The sequence below is a fragment of the Chiloscyllium plagiosum genome, unplaced genomic scaffold (assembly GCF_037043375.1).
Source record: "Chiloscyllium plagiosum isolate Xiang-an unplaced genomic scaffold, Cpla_swu_hap1 HiC_scaffold_3, whole genome shotgun sequence".
Classification (NCBI taxonomy): domain Eukaryota; kingdom Metazoa; phylum Chordata; class Chondrichthyes; order Orectolobiformes; family Hemiscylliidae; genus Chiloscyllium; species Chiloscyllium plagiosum.
This window is the reverse complement of record NW_028270141.1, coordinates 30,054,090-30,070,925: the sequence shown is the minus strand read 5'-3', so window position 1 is coordinate 30,070,925 and position 16,836 is coordinate 30,054,090. Positions and strand designations below refer to the sequence as shown.

At 38.6% G+C, this 16,836-nt stretch overlaps 1 protein-coding gene across 4 annotated transcripts in view; it reads right to left on the bottom strand.

Annotated features, from left to right (window-relative positions):
• Positions 1–16,836, bottom strand: part of arhgef10 (Rho guanine nucleotide exchange factor 10) — a 279,666-nt gene that overhangs the window by 231,630 nt on the left and 31,200 nt on the right. For all 4 annotated transcript variants that reach the window (XM_087978293.1, XM_043679118.2, XM_087978304.1 and 1 more), the window contains one exon: positions 12,237–12,344. In XM_087978293.1, the coding sequence (XP_087834419.1) occupies positions 12,237–12,273 (37 nt within the window). In that variant the 5' untranslated portion in view covers positions 12,274–12,344. The remainder of the gene's footprint in view (positions 1–12,236; positions 12,345–16,836) is intronic.

Genomic DNA, 16,836 nt, shown 5'->3' with positions numbered 1-16,836 from the left:
GAGTGTCTTTAAGGCAGAGATGGATAGTTTCTTGATTAGTAAGGGGATCAAAAGGTTATAGGGAGAGGGCAGGAGAATCAGGTTAAGAAAATATCAACCACGATTGAATGGTAGAACAGAATCAATGGGCCAAATGATCTAATTCTGCTCCTACATTTTATGGGGTTATGATAAATGGATCTTTATAATATTGGAAACACAACCAAAAGTGTGCCACATGGGTCAATGCTAGAACCTCAATTATTTATGACCTATATTGTTGATTCAGAGGAGGGGCAGAGCATAATATATCCAAATCTGCTCATGGTACAAAAGTAGTTGGGAGGTCATGTTGTAATGAGGACGGAAGTTGAGAGTGGGCAAAAACTTAGCAAAAAGGGTTGAATGTAACAAAGTATAAGGTAATTCATTTTGAGACAAAGAATAAAAAGGCAGATTATTACTTAAAGAGAAAGACTCTAAGAAGTGTCATGGAGGGGGATCTGGGTGTTCTTGTGAAACACAAAAACGTAATTATTTGCAGCATCTGCATGTTAAGACAGCAGATAGAATTTTAGACTTTATTGCTGGTGACTGGATTTTAAAAGTAGGGAAGTCTTGTTACAATTGTACAGGGTGTTAAGGGAGGCCATACCTGGGAATATTTTGTACAGTTTTGGTCATCATTATTAAAATATGATATAATTACATTGGAGGCTGTTCAGAAGTGATTAATTAAACTGATTCCTGGGATGAAGGAGCTGACGTATTAAGAATGGCTAAACAGGTAGGTCCTTTAGAGTTTAGAAGACAGAGGTGATCTCTGGAAACAGACTAGATTCTGATGGTAGATGTTGAGAATACATTTGCACTATTTTAGGATTCTTGAATTAGGAGACACTCATTTAAGGTTGAGGTGCAAAGGAATTATTTTCAGGATAGTGAATGACCGGAATTCACTACTCCACAGTGGAAGCGAGATCACTCAAAGAAGATGATGATGTATTTAAAGGAAAGGTAGATAGATTTTTAAAATATCAGGGAGGTGAAGGCTATGAGGAGTTAGCATGTGCAGGTCAGCCATTATCTTGTTAAATGGCGAGGCAGGCTAAAGGGACTAATCCTCTACTCCTGCTCTTATGTCTTATGTACTTCTTAACTAATGAAACCATTTGAAAGGACCAAATTATTTTTCACCCATTAGAATCAATAAATCCTTAAAGTTTAGCCTGCACACAGAACTGGACCAACAAATGATTAGAATTCTTTCTGTCAAAAATATGAAAGATAAGATGGTTTATCAGCATCCAATCACGTACTCCATCCACAGATTAACAAAAATACTAAAACAGATATCTAATAACTTTTAGAGAGTATGAGCAAGAAGATTTGGATTTATGGAGCACTTAACATGACCTCAGAATGTCTCAAAGTGTTTTATAGTCTTTAAAGCGGTGTTTAGATGAAGTCATGGTTATCATTTGAGAAACTGATGAAGACATTTGCAGAAATTTGGTTCCCACTAAGAGCAAAGAGACAATCATCCAACAATTTGCTTTACGGATGTCAGTTGGCAAGAAATATGCACCACCAGACACCAGGAGGATTCCCTAGCTCAACTTTAAAATAGTCCAATGGATTCTATCATGAGCATCTGAGGGAGCAGACTGGGCATAGGTTGATGTTGCATATCAAAGACAGCACCTTTAATAGCATGCTTCTTCTTGCCACAACATGGTAATGCACCAAAACACCACATTGTATATTGCTTTTGAAGTGTTTGGTGTCAGACTTGAAAGCAAACACTGACTCAGTAGCACAGTGAGCCAGTGCCCACTTTTAACATGGTAAACAATAGAACACAACGATGCAGTTGCCACAGAAGTGATCACTTTATTGCCAGTTCATGATGTTGTCAATACGTGACCATCAATACCATTGAAAGTTGCTGATCTCCTTTCATTCCAACAAATGAATGAGGAAGGATCACCGGACCTGAAATATTAACTGATTTCTCTGCACAGATGCTGCCAGTCCTGCTGAGCTTTCCCAACAATTGCTATTTGTTTCTGATTTACAGCACCCACAGTTCTTTCAGTTTTTACAATTGAATGCAATTCAACTTCTGTGGTGCACAAAACTGGCAATAACTGATGGGGTGCTTACTTTACACCAGGTCTATTTTTCCCTTCTGTTGACTTTGTTGGAAATAAGTGGGTAACTAACAGCAGGTTATTTTCCCCCCAACTTTGAGCCCTCAATGGTCTCCAGTATTTGAAACTAAGTCCCTACATTTTTGATTGTTGTGCATCAAATCCCCAAACCCTAAAATGACCCCAAACAGATATTCACGTGGATTCAAGTTAAAATTTGTGTATTTGTTTGTAGTACAGAATAAGCTACATTGAAATTAAAATACCAACTTCTTTAATAGATTTATTTCATGCTCCTAAACATTCTTGTCTCTACTACTTAATTTAAATAATAAATCAGAAACCTATGTATTACGTGAAAAGTCTAAGTTAGTCACAGCTTAACAAATTCAAGGTTTCAATAACAAAGTGCCTGGGAGACTAAATATTGACCAAATTCAGATAAGTGCATATCACATCTCAGCACAGAGCTCCAGCATTCAAAAAAGTACAGCTCAAACATTCAGTAATGAAAATGTTAATATTCCTAAGGAAAGATTTCATTGTAAAACTTGTTCAACATTCAGCACAGACTAACTATGACTGAGTATTTCAGCTACAGCCCAAAATGTTCAATAAATGACAACTGCTTTTTAAAAAAAAATCTATCGTTATGCTTACTTACACAATTAGGCAAATTCAATGCTCATCATCCTACAAACAGCAAACAAAATGATATTTGATATGCACAGTGCAGTATTCACATGAGCACTCAACACCAACATGGTCAAGAAGTCGACCCTCGTCCCAATAAATGCACATTAATTTCAAATTTAAATGCAAACCTGTATACATGAGAGCTGCCATCATGATATACAGACTCAAGACAAATTCCTTCTGACTGCTATCTGAATAAAAAAGAGCATTTTCTCAAAATAATTCAGTCATCCTAGTTCTGTTTCCCATCTAATTCAAGGCACATTCCATAAAGAAAGGTCCATTGTTTCTAGGTTGTCATTTGACGGATTGTTACGAAAATTCAATATCAAATTGTGTTCTATAGTCTTCTATGTCTGCCTTAGGGAAAAGAATTAAAGGGCAACTTGTAACCTCTTGATCTATATTCATCAAAATGCAGACCCTGTCTCTGATAGAAAGTCTGCATTGTTGACACTGACCACAGTAAGATCAGCACTTTGTGGAAATATCACAATTCAGCACTGAAGTTTATTTCCCAAAACTTTATTTTGTGGCCGACTTAAACTTATGCATTTTTAATAAACTGCAAAGATATACAATATTACAGTTATCCCAAGCTATGTGACATGAGAAATAATAGGCGTAGCATGTAAATAGAATATTACCCCTACACATTCTCTGGATTTAAACAGCGAGTCTACTGTTAACAAAGATTCAGGCAACAACAGCAAGACACAACAAGATGTGCTATCATGAACACTGTACATCAACACTCCCAACTCTGTTAAGTTAATCCAAGTGGTGACAGGTTCAGACTCTTCAGAAGTCTTTTATTAGCAGGAGGGAGGGAAAGTCAACTGTGGGATTCCCAACCAGACATTAATTCTGGGAATAGTCGGAAAATGATGGGGTTTGGAAAACACCTCTGCACTACCTAAATACAATGAACTTTTGCTCACCATCTATAGGAAATGAAGATTCGACCCAGTAGTTTAGTAGCTAAGATGCCCTTGAAATATCATTGATAAAATGTTAATTCATGAAAAAGGATCATGGGATGATTAATGTAAATTGTCTAATTTACTTAGACTCTAATATTTCAGGAGGGTCATCTGGCACAAAGTTAAAAAGGTGAGAACATGAAAAAAAGAATTGACTTACTTGTTCATCATTCAACTAAAAACACAACTCAAATGTTGCTATGGAGAAACTAGGAAGAAACCCAACACAAACAAGGAACTTATTTTAGCATAGCTTCCCCTTCATACAGAATTTTCAATGGTTAGATCAAGACAGGTTCCTCCATTGCGCCTGGAAGTACATAAAATAATCAAAATTAAAACAAAAAAGCTCAAAGGCCCAAATTGCGGAAAACACAGCAGGTGCAGGAAAATGAGTCTGGACTAAAACGAACTTAAAATGACCAAGAACCCATGTGTACACAACAAGAATTGGCTTAAAGACTTCACTTAAGGTCAGCTCCAACACACCCAGATGGTTTTTGATCATTGGTTCCACATGGGGTGCCTCTACCCTGGCATTAGTTTTCATTCAGTGAAGAATCGCATCCAATGTGACAAAAGGAAAATGAAAAGTTGCTTTACTATTTCTCTCTGTATTATGCTTTAATGATGCCATTTCTCTATCCACAAAAGGAATCTACTTCCTATTCCAACTTCTGATAAATAAAGGGTACAAAATAGAAGTCTAAAGAATTCAACCATTAATCAGCTGCTTAATATATTACATTGGAAAATGCTTCCCAATACAACAAACCTATCTTTATTAATCTAAGTAACCTTACCAGATTAGTTGAACAATATGAAAATGCATAAGACATTTGAATTTGATAAAGGTGTGGTATAGATCTTACCACATATTAAATTAATTAAATTAATTCTACCACTAGTAGAATTAAGCTATTATACTTAGTTTGTCCTATCAAAGCTGCAGACTGTCTCCTTCAAAATAGTTAATGGTGGACCTGGGCTTTCAAATAAACACAAACACTGGGTCAATCAAACCACATTACTGAGCAACCCAAGTTCCAGCTTTCTTCTAAACAGTATAATGTGGCCCTTTATCAAACAGTAACTGACCATGCGTCAGTGGGTTTACACAGCCTGAATATTCAGAAAACGTGCTCACAATATAGAAATTTTAATAGCTTGGTATTTCAGTAGATTAGGATTTCTATAATATCTTTGTACTGCAAGAATAAAATTCACATCATTATTCTTCATCATAATTTCCTGAACTCAGTGCTACACACAACCATGAAACGTACTAGACAGAAAATTCTGCCTGAAAAGGGAACAACAAAGTATTATTGAGGGGCTGGGAGTTCTACAGTCAGGAGAACCAAACTGCCAGCATTCTTGTGATCTGTGGTTTTGACTGGAATATAGTGTGTAGTAGAGCAGCCAGTCTCAAATGTACAAACTGGATCTTCGCCAGCTCATGGCATGTTGAAGGTATAAATTCACCTTAATATAGGGTGACTGGACCAATGCACAAGTTGTGAGGTGCCAACATTAAGCAGCAATGACTACATACCATTAGCTGCTTTTGAAAATGCAACTAGAGGAGATATTTGCCAGTATTTTGAAAGGGTGCAGGGAAGAAGTGGTAGAAACAATGAACTTTTACTTTCCTTGGTTAAAAAAGATACTTTTTGTTGCTATGCTCTAGAGGCAATGGACAACCATCAAGACGATGAGATTTCTAATTTTTCAGCGTGGTCTAAAATAAGCATTATTCTCTTCATTTAGATATGCCAAAGGACAAGTGGTGTATTAAGTGGAAGCTATTAACTATCAGATTGGATTTCTTTCACAAATCCTTGAAATTGGCTGGTTTCTTTGCAATAAGGTTCAATCTCCGTTCCGATTCATCTAATCTACAGAAGTGAAATGCATTTGGAATTGCAATCAGTTTACTGTTCCAAAATATCAAATATTGTTTTTTTTAATTCATGAGTTGAAAACAGAAATTTGATTCTTCCAAAGACAGATTTTGTTAAATAGACTAAAATTATTTTAAACCTACATCAAATGACCGGATCTAATTGCACCACCTTATGTACTGCAGATGCATGTGTGACATGCTTTCAAAAAAAAAAGGCGTACCCTGGGGATTTGTAAACAAGCTTTGCTAGTCTTATCAAAGATATCCATGGAAGGAGCCTATCATAGAATCATATAGATGTACAGCATGGAAACAGACCATTCGGTCCAACCCGTCCATGCCGACCAGATATCCCAACCCAATCTAGTCCACCTGCCAGCACCCTGCCCATATCCCTCCTAACCCTTCCTAATCAAATATCCATCCAAATGCCTCTTAAATGTTGCAATTGTACCAGCCTCCACCACATCCTCTGGCAGCTCATTCCATACACGCACCACCCTCTGCGTGAAAAAGTTGCCCCTTAGGTCTCTTTTATATCTTTCCCCTCTCACCCTAAACCTATCCACTCTAGTTCTGGACTCCCTGACCCCAGGGAAAAGACTTTGCCTATTTATGCTATCTATGCCCCTCATAATTTTGTAAACCTCTATAAGGTCACCCCTCAGCCTCCGACTCTCCAGGGAAAACAGCCCCAGCCTGTTCAGCCTCTCCCTGTAGTTCAGATCCTCCAACCCTGGCAACATCCTTGTATTAAATCAATGAAAATAAACCATTCAAAGGTTAATTGTTTGGACAAACAACTTTGTTTTTTTTTAAAACAAAACTCTCCAGACAAGCTGATTGAGTTAACTTTGGGAAATAAAGTTATGGTTCAAACTACTGGCAGTTGGGGAGAGGGGTTGTGACAAGGCAGATCACGGGGCGGCACGGTGGCACAGTGGTTAGCACTGCTGCCTCACAGCGCCTGAGACCCTGGTTCAATTCCCACTTCAGGTGACTGACTGTGTGGAGTTTGCACATTCTCCCCGTGTCTGCGTGGGTTTCCTCCGGGTGCTCCGGTTTCCTCCCACAGTCCAAAGATGTGCAGGTCAGGTGAACTGGCTGTGCTAAATTGCCCGTAGTGTTAGGTAAGAGGTAAATGTAGGGGTATGGGTGGGTTGCGCTTCGGCGGGTCGGTGTGGACTTGTTGGGCCGAAGGACCCGTTTCCACACTGTAATGTAATCTAATCTAACCATCTCTGTATTTTTTAAGCACCTGTTTTGATCTGAACATCAGTTATTGTTGAGTGAAGGGAAAAGCAGCTGTTCATCCCATTGCCCACCTAGAAGCTGAGGCCTGTCTGCTATTGGACATTTTGCTATAAAGATCTTATAAGAAAAAAAATACCATTTTGCTGTAGATTGAGATTTCAAAAGAAAGAATTCAATTTCACAGAAGTGTACATAGAGAAGAAAATACCAGCTATAACTTCAAACTACCTCAGTGCTGAAAGAGAGAACGTTTGATCCCATCTGCAGCCAGACAAGACAACAAGCTGCAAACTGCTAAACTTCTTTTACCCATTTACAACTCTTATTCAGCCAAATCTATCTTCCCTTACTCTGTAATTCATATTTGTGTGGGGAGGGGGGTTTGGTGTGTGCACCTATTTGCTGAAGTCCGAATCTATTCTACTAGTTTAATCCAGGAAAAGTTTGGTTAAAAATAAACTTGTTTTTATTGAAAAAGATTTTTATATTTTACAAAATTATAAAGTTACAAAAGAGATAATAAAGCAATCTTATGGTATAACAATAAACTAACTACTACTCTACTTTACAAAACAAATCAGAAATACTAAAAAAAGAAAATCTTCCCATACCACAATTCAATAAATAATTAAACATAATAAGTTAAATTAAACTGGGCTGAATTGAGCTAAACTGACAACTTTCACCATTCCGTGCCTGGAATGTGATGTGGAGCTCAGCAGGGCAGACTGGTTAGATCACCGCCATCTTGAATCCCGCCAAACATTACTTTTTAAACTCAAGAAAATCTGTTTGACAAGTTCTTGTAATCTTAGCATTTAAACATACTAAAATTGGAAACTTTATCCTTATGCAAAACAAAACCTTGTGATCAAATGAGTAGAATTGACTGAAGCCTTTCAATCCCCCCTCATTTGGTTTTAAAAAGGAAACTAGATGTAATGATCTTTCATGACAAAAATTAATTATGCTCTTTATCCTGTGGTAGCCTCAAATAACTGGCCTGCCAAACCATTTATTTCAGCCAGGTGTTTTTGGAAAGCCATCAAATTATTTCTAGAGTGCACCATAATGATGAACTGGGTTCATTGTTCTCCCTGCTGCACCAAATTGCTTCAGGGTCAAAGTAATGTTTGGTTCTTATGGAAGCAAGGATTTCTTTACAATAGCATGACCTGTTCCTGGTGAAACATTCATTGACGAGCACTTGAATAGCAATTGTTTGTAACTGGCTTTGCGCTAGAATAGCAAAATGCACTTGTATGATGAGTGCTATTCGATTAAAAACATTCCTTACTGAATCTTACTGAGTGGTATACTACAGAACACAGATATGGTCTACATATCACTTGGTGCCATTTTGGTCCAATCGAGCTTTAAATCAAATTGAGCATTAAAACCATCAACAATGATGGAGTTAATTGTGTAATCTTCAAAGGGTATTAAAGGCTCGATACTTTTTTGCTTATTAGACAAAGAATGGTGAAATTATTCTTCACCACGCAGGCAAATACAATTGTACTGCTTTTCCTTTCTTATATTTAATGATAAAAACTTAACACAGTACTGAATAATAATGGCAAAGAAGAGAGAAATTTGTTTTGTTCACTGGCTTTGCTGCATTAGGTGATTTTAGTATAAAAAGTGTAAGGACCCTAAAGTTTATGGTGGTATTCCTAGAATTAAGGAGGGAAAAAAAGCACCTGTTTAGTGACTTCTAAAAGCTTTGTCCATAGAAAACATGACAGGTTCTTATTTCGCTTTGCACTTACCAATTATGTTTACATGCAAAGCTGACAAATTTTCAACAATATCGGTGCCTTTTGCAATAGGATACCAGGGTGGTTTGCTTCTCTCCCCCCGATCAGAATTAGTCATTTTACTTCATTGTATCTGTCTACATACTCATATTATAATATTCCACTGTTATGATATTGTCTTCCCTGTTGAAAAGTAAATGCCACTGGTTCCAGCAGATGTATCTGTACATACTGTAAATGAAAACTGTAAGTAGTATCAGAAAATTGTCAACTTAGGTTTGCTAGGAATCAAACAATAACTCAGCAGATGAGATTATATATACAAACTAGAAATAATTTTATGAGGGTTACTGTGGGGTTATGGTTCTCTCCTGACCTCTGATCCAGGCGATGCAGGTACGCATTATAGGAGCTATGATTAGAACGTTTGCAGATGACACCAAAATAGGTGGTGTAGTGGACAGTGAAGAAGATCTCAGAGTACAACAGTATCTAGATCCGATGGGTCAATGGGCCAAGGAGTGACAGATGGAGATAATTTAGATAAACATAAGGTCCTGCATTTTCCTAAGGCAAACTTGGGTGGGACTTCATACAATTAATGATAGGGCCCTGGGAAGTATTGCCAAACAAAGAGACCTAGGATTGCAAGTGCATAGTTCCTTGAGAGTGGAATTGAAAGTTGAGTGGTGAAGGTGGTGGTTGGCAAGCTTGCCTTCATTGGTCAAAACACTGAGTATAGGAGTTAGGAGGTCGTGTTGTGGCTGTTCAGGACATTAGTGAGGTCGCTTTTAAAATACTGCATGCAATTCTGATCACCCCTCTATGATAAAGATATTGTTAAATTTGAGAGGTATCAGAAAAGATTTACAAGATTAAGGCTTTTTCCCCTGGAGCGTTGGAGGGGTGACCTTGTATAGGTTTATAAAATCACGAGAGGCATGGATAGAGTGAATAGCCAAGGTCTTTTCCTCAGAGTAAGGGGGTCCAAAACTAGACAGCAGAGGTTTAAGATAAGAGGAGAAAGATTTAAACCTTAGTGGTAACTTCTTTGATGCAGAGGGTAGTGCATGTATGGAACATGCTGCCAAAGGAGTAGAAGTGAGTACAATTTCAACATTTAAAAAGCATCTGGATGGGTATATGAATAGGAAGGGTTTAGAGGGATATGGGACAAAAGCTGGAAAATGGGACTAGGTCAGATTGGGATGTCTGGTCGGCTTGGATGAGTTGGGCCGAAGGATCTGTTTCCATGCTGTATGATTCTATGACTTTGTGACTGGAGGTCTTTTTTGTAAGGAAGTATCTGAGTTGTCTCAAGGTAATCAAAAGGTTTGAGACAGTTAAACTAGAAGAAAATAATCACTTGTGGATAGTGGTGGGATCCAAGAGCATTGTAACTATAAGATCATCATTAACTCATATAACAAAGAATTCAGGAGAAATTTCTCTAACGAAGGAGAAGATGAGGACAACATATGCATTTAACTAAAGCTAGAAAAGTATGAGGGAGAAAGGAATCCAAGGATAAGCCAATCAGGTGACATGAAGAGTGATGAGAGGAGGTTCCTAAGCAGTATTTGTGATGACATGAATCAGTTGGGCCAAATACTTGTTTCTGTGCTGTCAAACTGGTGCTGATCTGGCGAGGTAATTTGGAGATGGTGGAATTCCCACATGTCCTGCAGTTAGGCTTCCTGGCTTGTACAAGGCACAAATCTGAAAGGTGTTGTTGAAGGAGGCTTGGCAATTCGCTGCAGTGCACCTTGCATTTGGTACACTCTGCTGCCAATGTGCCCAAGATGGAAAGAGTGAATGTTTAATTCTTAGTTGAGAAATTCCAAATCATGCTGAACATTGTCCATCCCCACTTTGTATCTTACACTGGAAGGAAAGTCACGGATGAAATACTGTGATTAAAGATATTAGGGATTTAAACACTACCCTGAGAAACTTCTGACAGCAATGTCTTACATCTAGGATGAGTGGCTTGTGCAACTCCAATCAGCTTCCTTTGTGCCAGGTATAATTCTGGATAGCAAAACATCCCCTCTGACTTTAAATATTGGACGGCCTCTTGATGCCACACTTAGGCAAATGTTCCTTTGAATTAAAGGGCAATCACTGTTCCCTTTCCACTGCAACTCAGTTCTCTCTTCGTATTTAAACCAAGGTTGTAATGAAATTTAGAACTAACTGGTCCAGTCCGAAATCAACTGAACATTGATAAGAAGTCGATTGATAAGATAGTGTCACTAGATAATACTGTTAATGCATTCTTCCATCACTTTGCTGTTAAATGGGAACAGGCTGCTGTGGTGGTAAATGCACAGATTAGATTTGGCCTGATGATTGTAGATATGACAGATGACTTAGAAGAGCAAATTCATATGGAGCACATCCAGCTAATTCAACTAAATAAAGTATGACATGAAATGTCAGTTCTGATCACGCAGTTAGAGATAACATTCCCACAGTCCAGTACAGCAACTGGATAAAATTAGTAGCAAAATACCTTCAACTAAATTGCCAAATAAGGATAGAAGACAGATTGACATACCAGTTAGAATGCTCGTGCTCACAATAATATTGCTAAAGGTGCAACTTTGAGACAGCATCGCTACACCAGCCCAGAAGAAAGTAATTTTAACTGGTTATTAGGAGGCAATTAAGTTCTTACATGCTGTTTAACACAAAGATGTTCTTCTCTGTGGGAAAAGGGAAGATACCCTCACAATGTTACACACCAAATGGCTACATTATGTGCACTCCATTCACTCAAAAACTCATGAAAATCTGCATTACAGACCATTACACAAGTTAAAAATGCAACCCCTGGTATAACATCCAGTTCACAATGACAGACAACAGTCACTAAAGTGACATTTTCCATTTGGTAAATACATCACAACACAGAAAATATCAATGAATATATTCATGAGTGAAATTTCAGGGATAACGTTAAACACTATTCCACCTCATGATCAGAATGTTCATTTAAGGCATGTTGCTTTGTAGAAAGCCTTTTCTTATCAATTCAATTTTAAACATTTAACATGCATTCAATTTAAATGCCAGTATTGAAATAAGTGGATTCAACTTGACTTTAAAATAGAGAAGGCAATAAACTGTCAAACCATTTCAGATGGGATGTGATGTGACAATGAGTGGGGAGAGCATAAAGATCAGAGGACAGGCAAATTTAGATAGACTCAATTGCTTTCACCATTCTTAACTGTCCAGCAATAAAGGAGTGGAGTAATTTCACAAACAAATCACAATTGAAATTTTAAAAATATGTTATTTAAAAAATGCTAGAAATGCCCAAGGCTTGTACATTCCTGAAATATGTGAAAATTCACCACCTCCATTTAGGCCCAGTTTCATCTATTATGTAATTGTGTAATGCCCAGAAGCATTGCACACGAGTCATTCCTGCACATTTCATGATATTTAATGTTATTTTTCATAGAAGGTGCAATTTAAAGGTGTACATAGTTTTTACCTTCAGGAGGAGGGGGTGGAAATTCATCCTGATCCATACTGTATAGGTTTCATCGAGGGTACGTTCTCATTGGAGTTTGCAGTACATTCCTTGATAGAGCTCATTCCTCTGAATGAAGAAGGAATATCATTAGTTACAGTGGAATTCTAAAAAGAAAGGCTTTCTGAAAGTCACCAAAAAGGAGTTTGACATCTTTATAGTTTGCATTTCCTCCATAAAATATAGAAGCTCTCTTGTACAGACATGGTTTCAAAAATCACTCAATGGCAACAGAAATAGTAAAATCATGGTCAATATCCAGTCAATTCATGGGGTATGTCGATCCATGTATTTACAACTTTTAGTTAAAACAGATCATAACAAATGCTTTTTTCAAAAAAAAAGCAACTGACATACAGATCTACACTCAAAAAGCTATCTGCCTGAACACATTGTTGCCCATGCTTTGAAAACTTTGACCATTTTACATATTAAAAACACATTACCCAAGTGCTTTTGGTGGTGAGAAGGACAAAGGGACACAGAATTCTGATTGCAGTTCAACTCAATTTTATTAACAAACTTGCCTTATTAAAAACACAATGTGAACATTTCCTAAGTTCCAACAAACATTTACTCTCTGAGAAAGGATATATTCGCAATGATCCATGTGTTTGACCTGGACTGTTGGGATCATCTTCTTCTCAGAGATAGGGCTGACTTTCTTTCATGAAGGTGGGTCTTGTAGGTCAGAGCAGATCTTCTCTTGGCTCTTCTTGGGTTTCCACACAACAGTCTGGTATGACTCTTGCTGTGGTTTTCACTGCAAATCTTCATTGAGGTGGTGACTTCCAGGTGTGACTTTTACTATCTGCTCTTGTCCCGGAATTTCCAGAATGTTCTGTTTCGTGGTGAAATTGTGAATACCCCATACAAATGTTAATTTCTTACAACCAGAGGTAAGCATTTACTAAACTGATTTCATGCAAATTTACTGTAGCCTTGAGGCTATGAATATTTTAAAACTGTAAATAGTTGTTACAGGTTTAGACAGGTAACAGTTCATTCATGATGAAACTAATTGCCAGATGACTGCCTACTGTTCCTTAACTAAACACGCTATTGCTAAATCAAATTGATGATTCTGGTTAACATAAATGAAGAAAGGTTTACAAAATTATGAGGGGCATGGATAGGATAAATAGACAAAGTTTTTTCCCTGGGTTCGGGGAGTCCAGAACTAGAGGACATAGGTTTAGGGTGAGAAGGGAAAGATATAAAAGAGACCTAGGAGGCAACTTTTTAACACAGAGGGTGGTACGTGTATGGAATGAACTGCCAGAGGAACTGGTGGAGGCTGGTACAATTACAACATTTAAAAGGCATTTGGATGGGTATATGAATAGGAAGGGTTTGGAGGGATATGGGCCGGGTGCTGGCAGGTGGGACTAGATTGGGTTGGGACATCTGGTCGGCATGGACTGAAGGGTCTGTTTCCATGCTGTACATCTCTATGACTCTATAAATCAATAAGTTAATAGAGGATAATACTAAACTTACAGAATGGACATTTCATTGACTAATTATGTTAAATGTAGACAAGGAAGCGGTGGTACATTTTAGTAGGAGGGATAGAATAATTGTTTTGTATTAATTCACAGAACGTAGGCATCACTGGCTTGGCCAGCACTTACGATCCACTCTTAGATGCCCTTGAGAAAATGAAGGTGAGCTGCCTCCTTGAACTGCTGTATTTCTTTTGCTGCAGGTACACTCTCAATACTGAGAGGAAGGGAATTCCAGGATTTTGACCCAGCAACACTGAATGATATATGCTTCTAAGTTAGGCCGGCAAGTGATATCTAAGGAGCTTTGCAGAGCTTCCACAGTGCATCTTGTTGATGGTACACATTGCTGCAACTGAGCATTGTTGGTGGAACGAGAGAATGTTTGTGGTGCAATGTCAAACATGGGGGCTGCTTTGTTCTGGATGGAGTCAAGCTTCTTGAGTGTTGTTGGGGCTGCAGTCATCCCCAACAAGTGGGGAGTACTCCATCATGCTCCTGATGTGTGCTATGTATCCTGTTGGCAGGTTTTGGGGAATTAGGAGGTAAATTACCAACTGCAGGATTTCCAGCCTCTGCCCTGCTCTTGGAGCCACAGTACTTATATACTTGGTCAGTTTCTGATCATTGGTAACTCAAGGAATGTTGATAGTGGGGAATTTAGTGGTGATAAGGGATGCCAAGAAATGATGCATATATTCTCTCTTGCTAGAGATGGTCATGGCCTAGCACATGTGGGTCAAATGGGGAGACATTGGCCTAATGGTATTATCACCGGACTGTTAATCAGAAACCCAGATAATGTAGTGGGCACACAGGGTAGAATCCCACCATGGCAGACATTGGAATTTTATTGCAATAACAAAATGGAATTAAGAGTCTAATGACCATGAATCCATTGTTGATTGTTGGAAAAAAAATTTGGCTCATTAATGTCCTTTAGCGAAAGGAACTGCCATCCTTACTTGGTCTCACCTGTTGATTGCAATGAGGTCAGCCTGATGGACCTCATAGAATATGAGTTCTGTAAGTGGGGCTATTAATCTGGTCCAATTAGGGAGCCCTGGTTGAAAGATACAAACAGAAGTGACATCCCGAGATTCAGAGCTGGCTCAGAGGAAGCTGGATCAGTGTTAAGTAATTTCTATGCATAAATAAAAGGTAACTTTGTGATGGGATACCAGCCTCCGTCAAGTTTTTTTTTCCACAGCTTACATGTGACTCCAGACCGACAGCAATGTGGTTGACTCTTAACTGTTCTGTGGGCAATGTAGGAATGGTCAATAAATGCTGGCCCAGTTAGTGTGCCCTCATCCTATGGATGAATAAAAATAAATGTTACTTGCTCGTTGTCAGTCTAAGCCTGGATATTGTCCGGAATCTTGCTGCTTTGGATATGGATTGCTGATGTACCTGACGAGTTATGATTATACTACGTTCAGTGCCAATCATCAGCGAGCACCTACATTTATTCAGCCCTTATGTGGAAGGGAGGAAGGTCATTGATGAAGCAGCTGAAGATGTCTGGACCTGGGATACTACCCTAAGGAAGCCTGCAAAAATATTCTGAAGCTGAGATGACTGACCTCCAACAACCACAAACGGGTTTCTTGTTTAGGTAATAGCATCTAACTAGCATGGAAAACTGAAGGATGTTGTGAAGTACTGAACATAGTGAAACAGTTTAGTTAAATAATTTTAAAAAAAATCTAATTAAACATTTGGATTGAGTTGTGGGGGGAGAGAGTTCAAAAGCAAGAAGCTATGATAAACTGCATTAAACCTTGATAGGGCTACCCTTTGTGTACATTGCATAGCTTTGGTCTCCACATAATAAAAAGGAATAGAGGAGATGCAAATTTAGTTAGGCATCATACCAGAAATAAGAAGATACAACAATTAAGATTGAACGGACCTTTGTCTAGAATAGAGGAGACTGAAAGGTCACTTGATGGAGTTTCCCAAGAGACCGAAAGGATATAAGGGGTAGAGAATGCCAAAATATTCTTCCCTGTGGGGAAATCCAAAACTTGACCATAAACTTAAAAAACAGAGAATTCAGCATGGACATCCTTTGAATGTAGAACATGCTACCTATAAAGAGATGTGACGAGCATGGATGCATATAAGGGCAAGCTAGGTAAGCATAAGATAGCAAAGAGCAGCAGGATTGATAGGGTGAGATGAAGAGGGTATGGTGGTATCTATTGTGTGGAATAGGAATGGCAGTTGGTCTCAACAGGCTGTTACTGTTTTTTAAGCTTGATTGATCACGTTTCAAAATTCTGTCTGGGTCAGGACAATGTGAAACTGTTGTCTGCAGTCAATTTAGAAATGCTTCCTAAGTAGTTTGAATATTTCAAACTGCTGGCTGGGGGTTGGGGATGAGAAAGATTCACCTCCTTCAGATTTTGATAAGAAGCCAGGGCAGCTTATTTTTCTGGAACATGTTAAGTTACATAACTGTCAGATCTATTGTGAGGTTCCAGTTGTGAAAGTTATCAAGCTTTTCAATATTCAGCACTTGAAACTGGACCGGAACTCAGTTTGGTGTGGTTGACATCACTGTCTACCATTTAATCTCCATGGGCTTCCAATGAGCTGCTTGTTCTAACGGGCAGACAGTTCCCACTTCCTGCGGCATTCAGTAGCACTATTCTGGGTACTGAGTTCACCTTGTGCTAAATAAGGGAATTTACATTCCAAAATATCATTTCCAGTGATGTGGTTGAGGTGTGGGGACTGTTTTATCTGTGTTGATAGCCAAGTTTAGTACCCATGAGGATGGCCTTAACTGGGACTTTGGGTTCATGTCACACGACACGTGACCCCCCCACAACACTAGACACACACACACTTACATAGTCACACACTCAAGCAGACCTTCTCTCATACACTGTGCGCACTCACACCCACACACACACTCTTTCACAGGCTTATACTCCACGCTCTCACCCACACCCACACCATCTCTCTCACTCTCTCTCATGTACGCAGACACACAAATAAATCTATGGGGTGAATTTGCATTTGCAGAATTATATTGCAGATACATG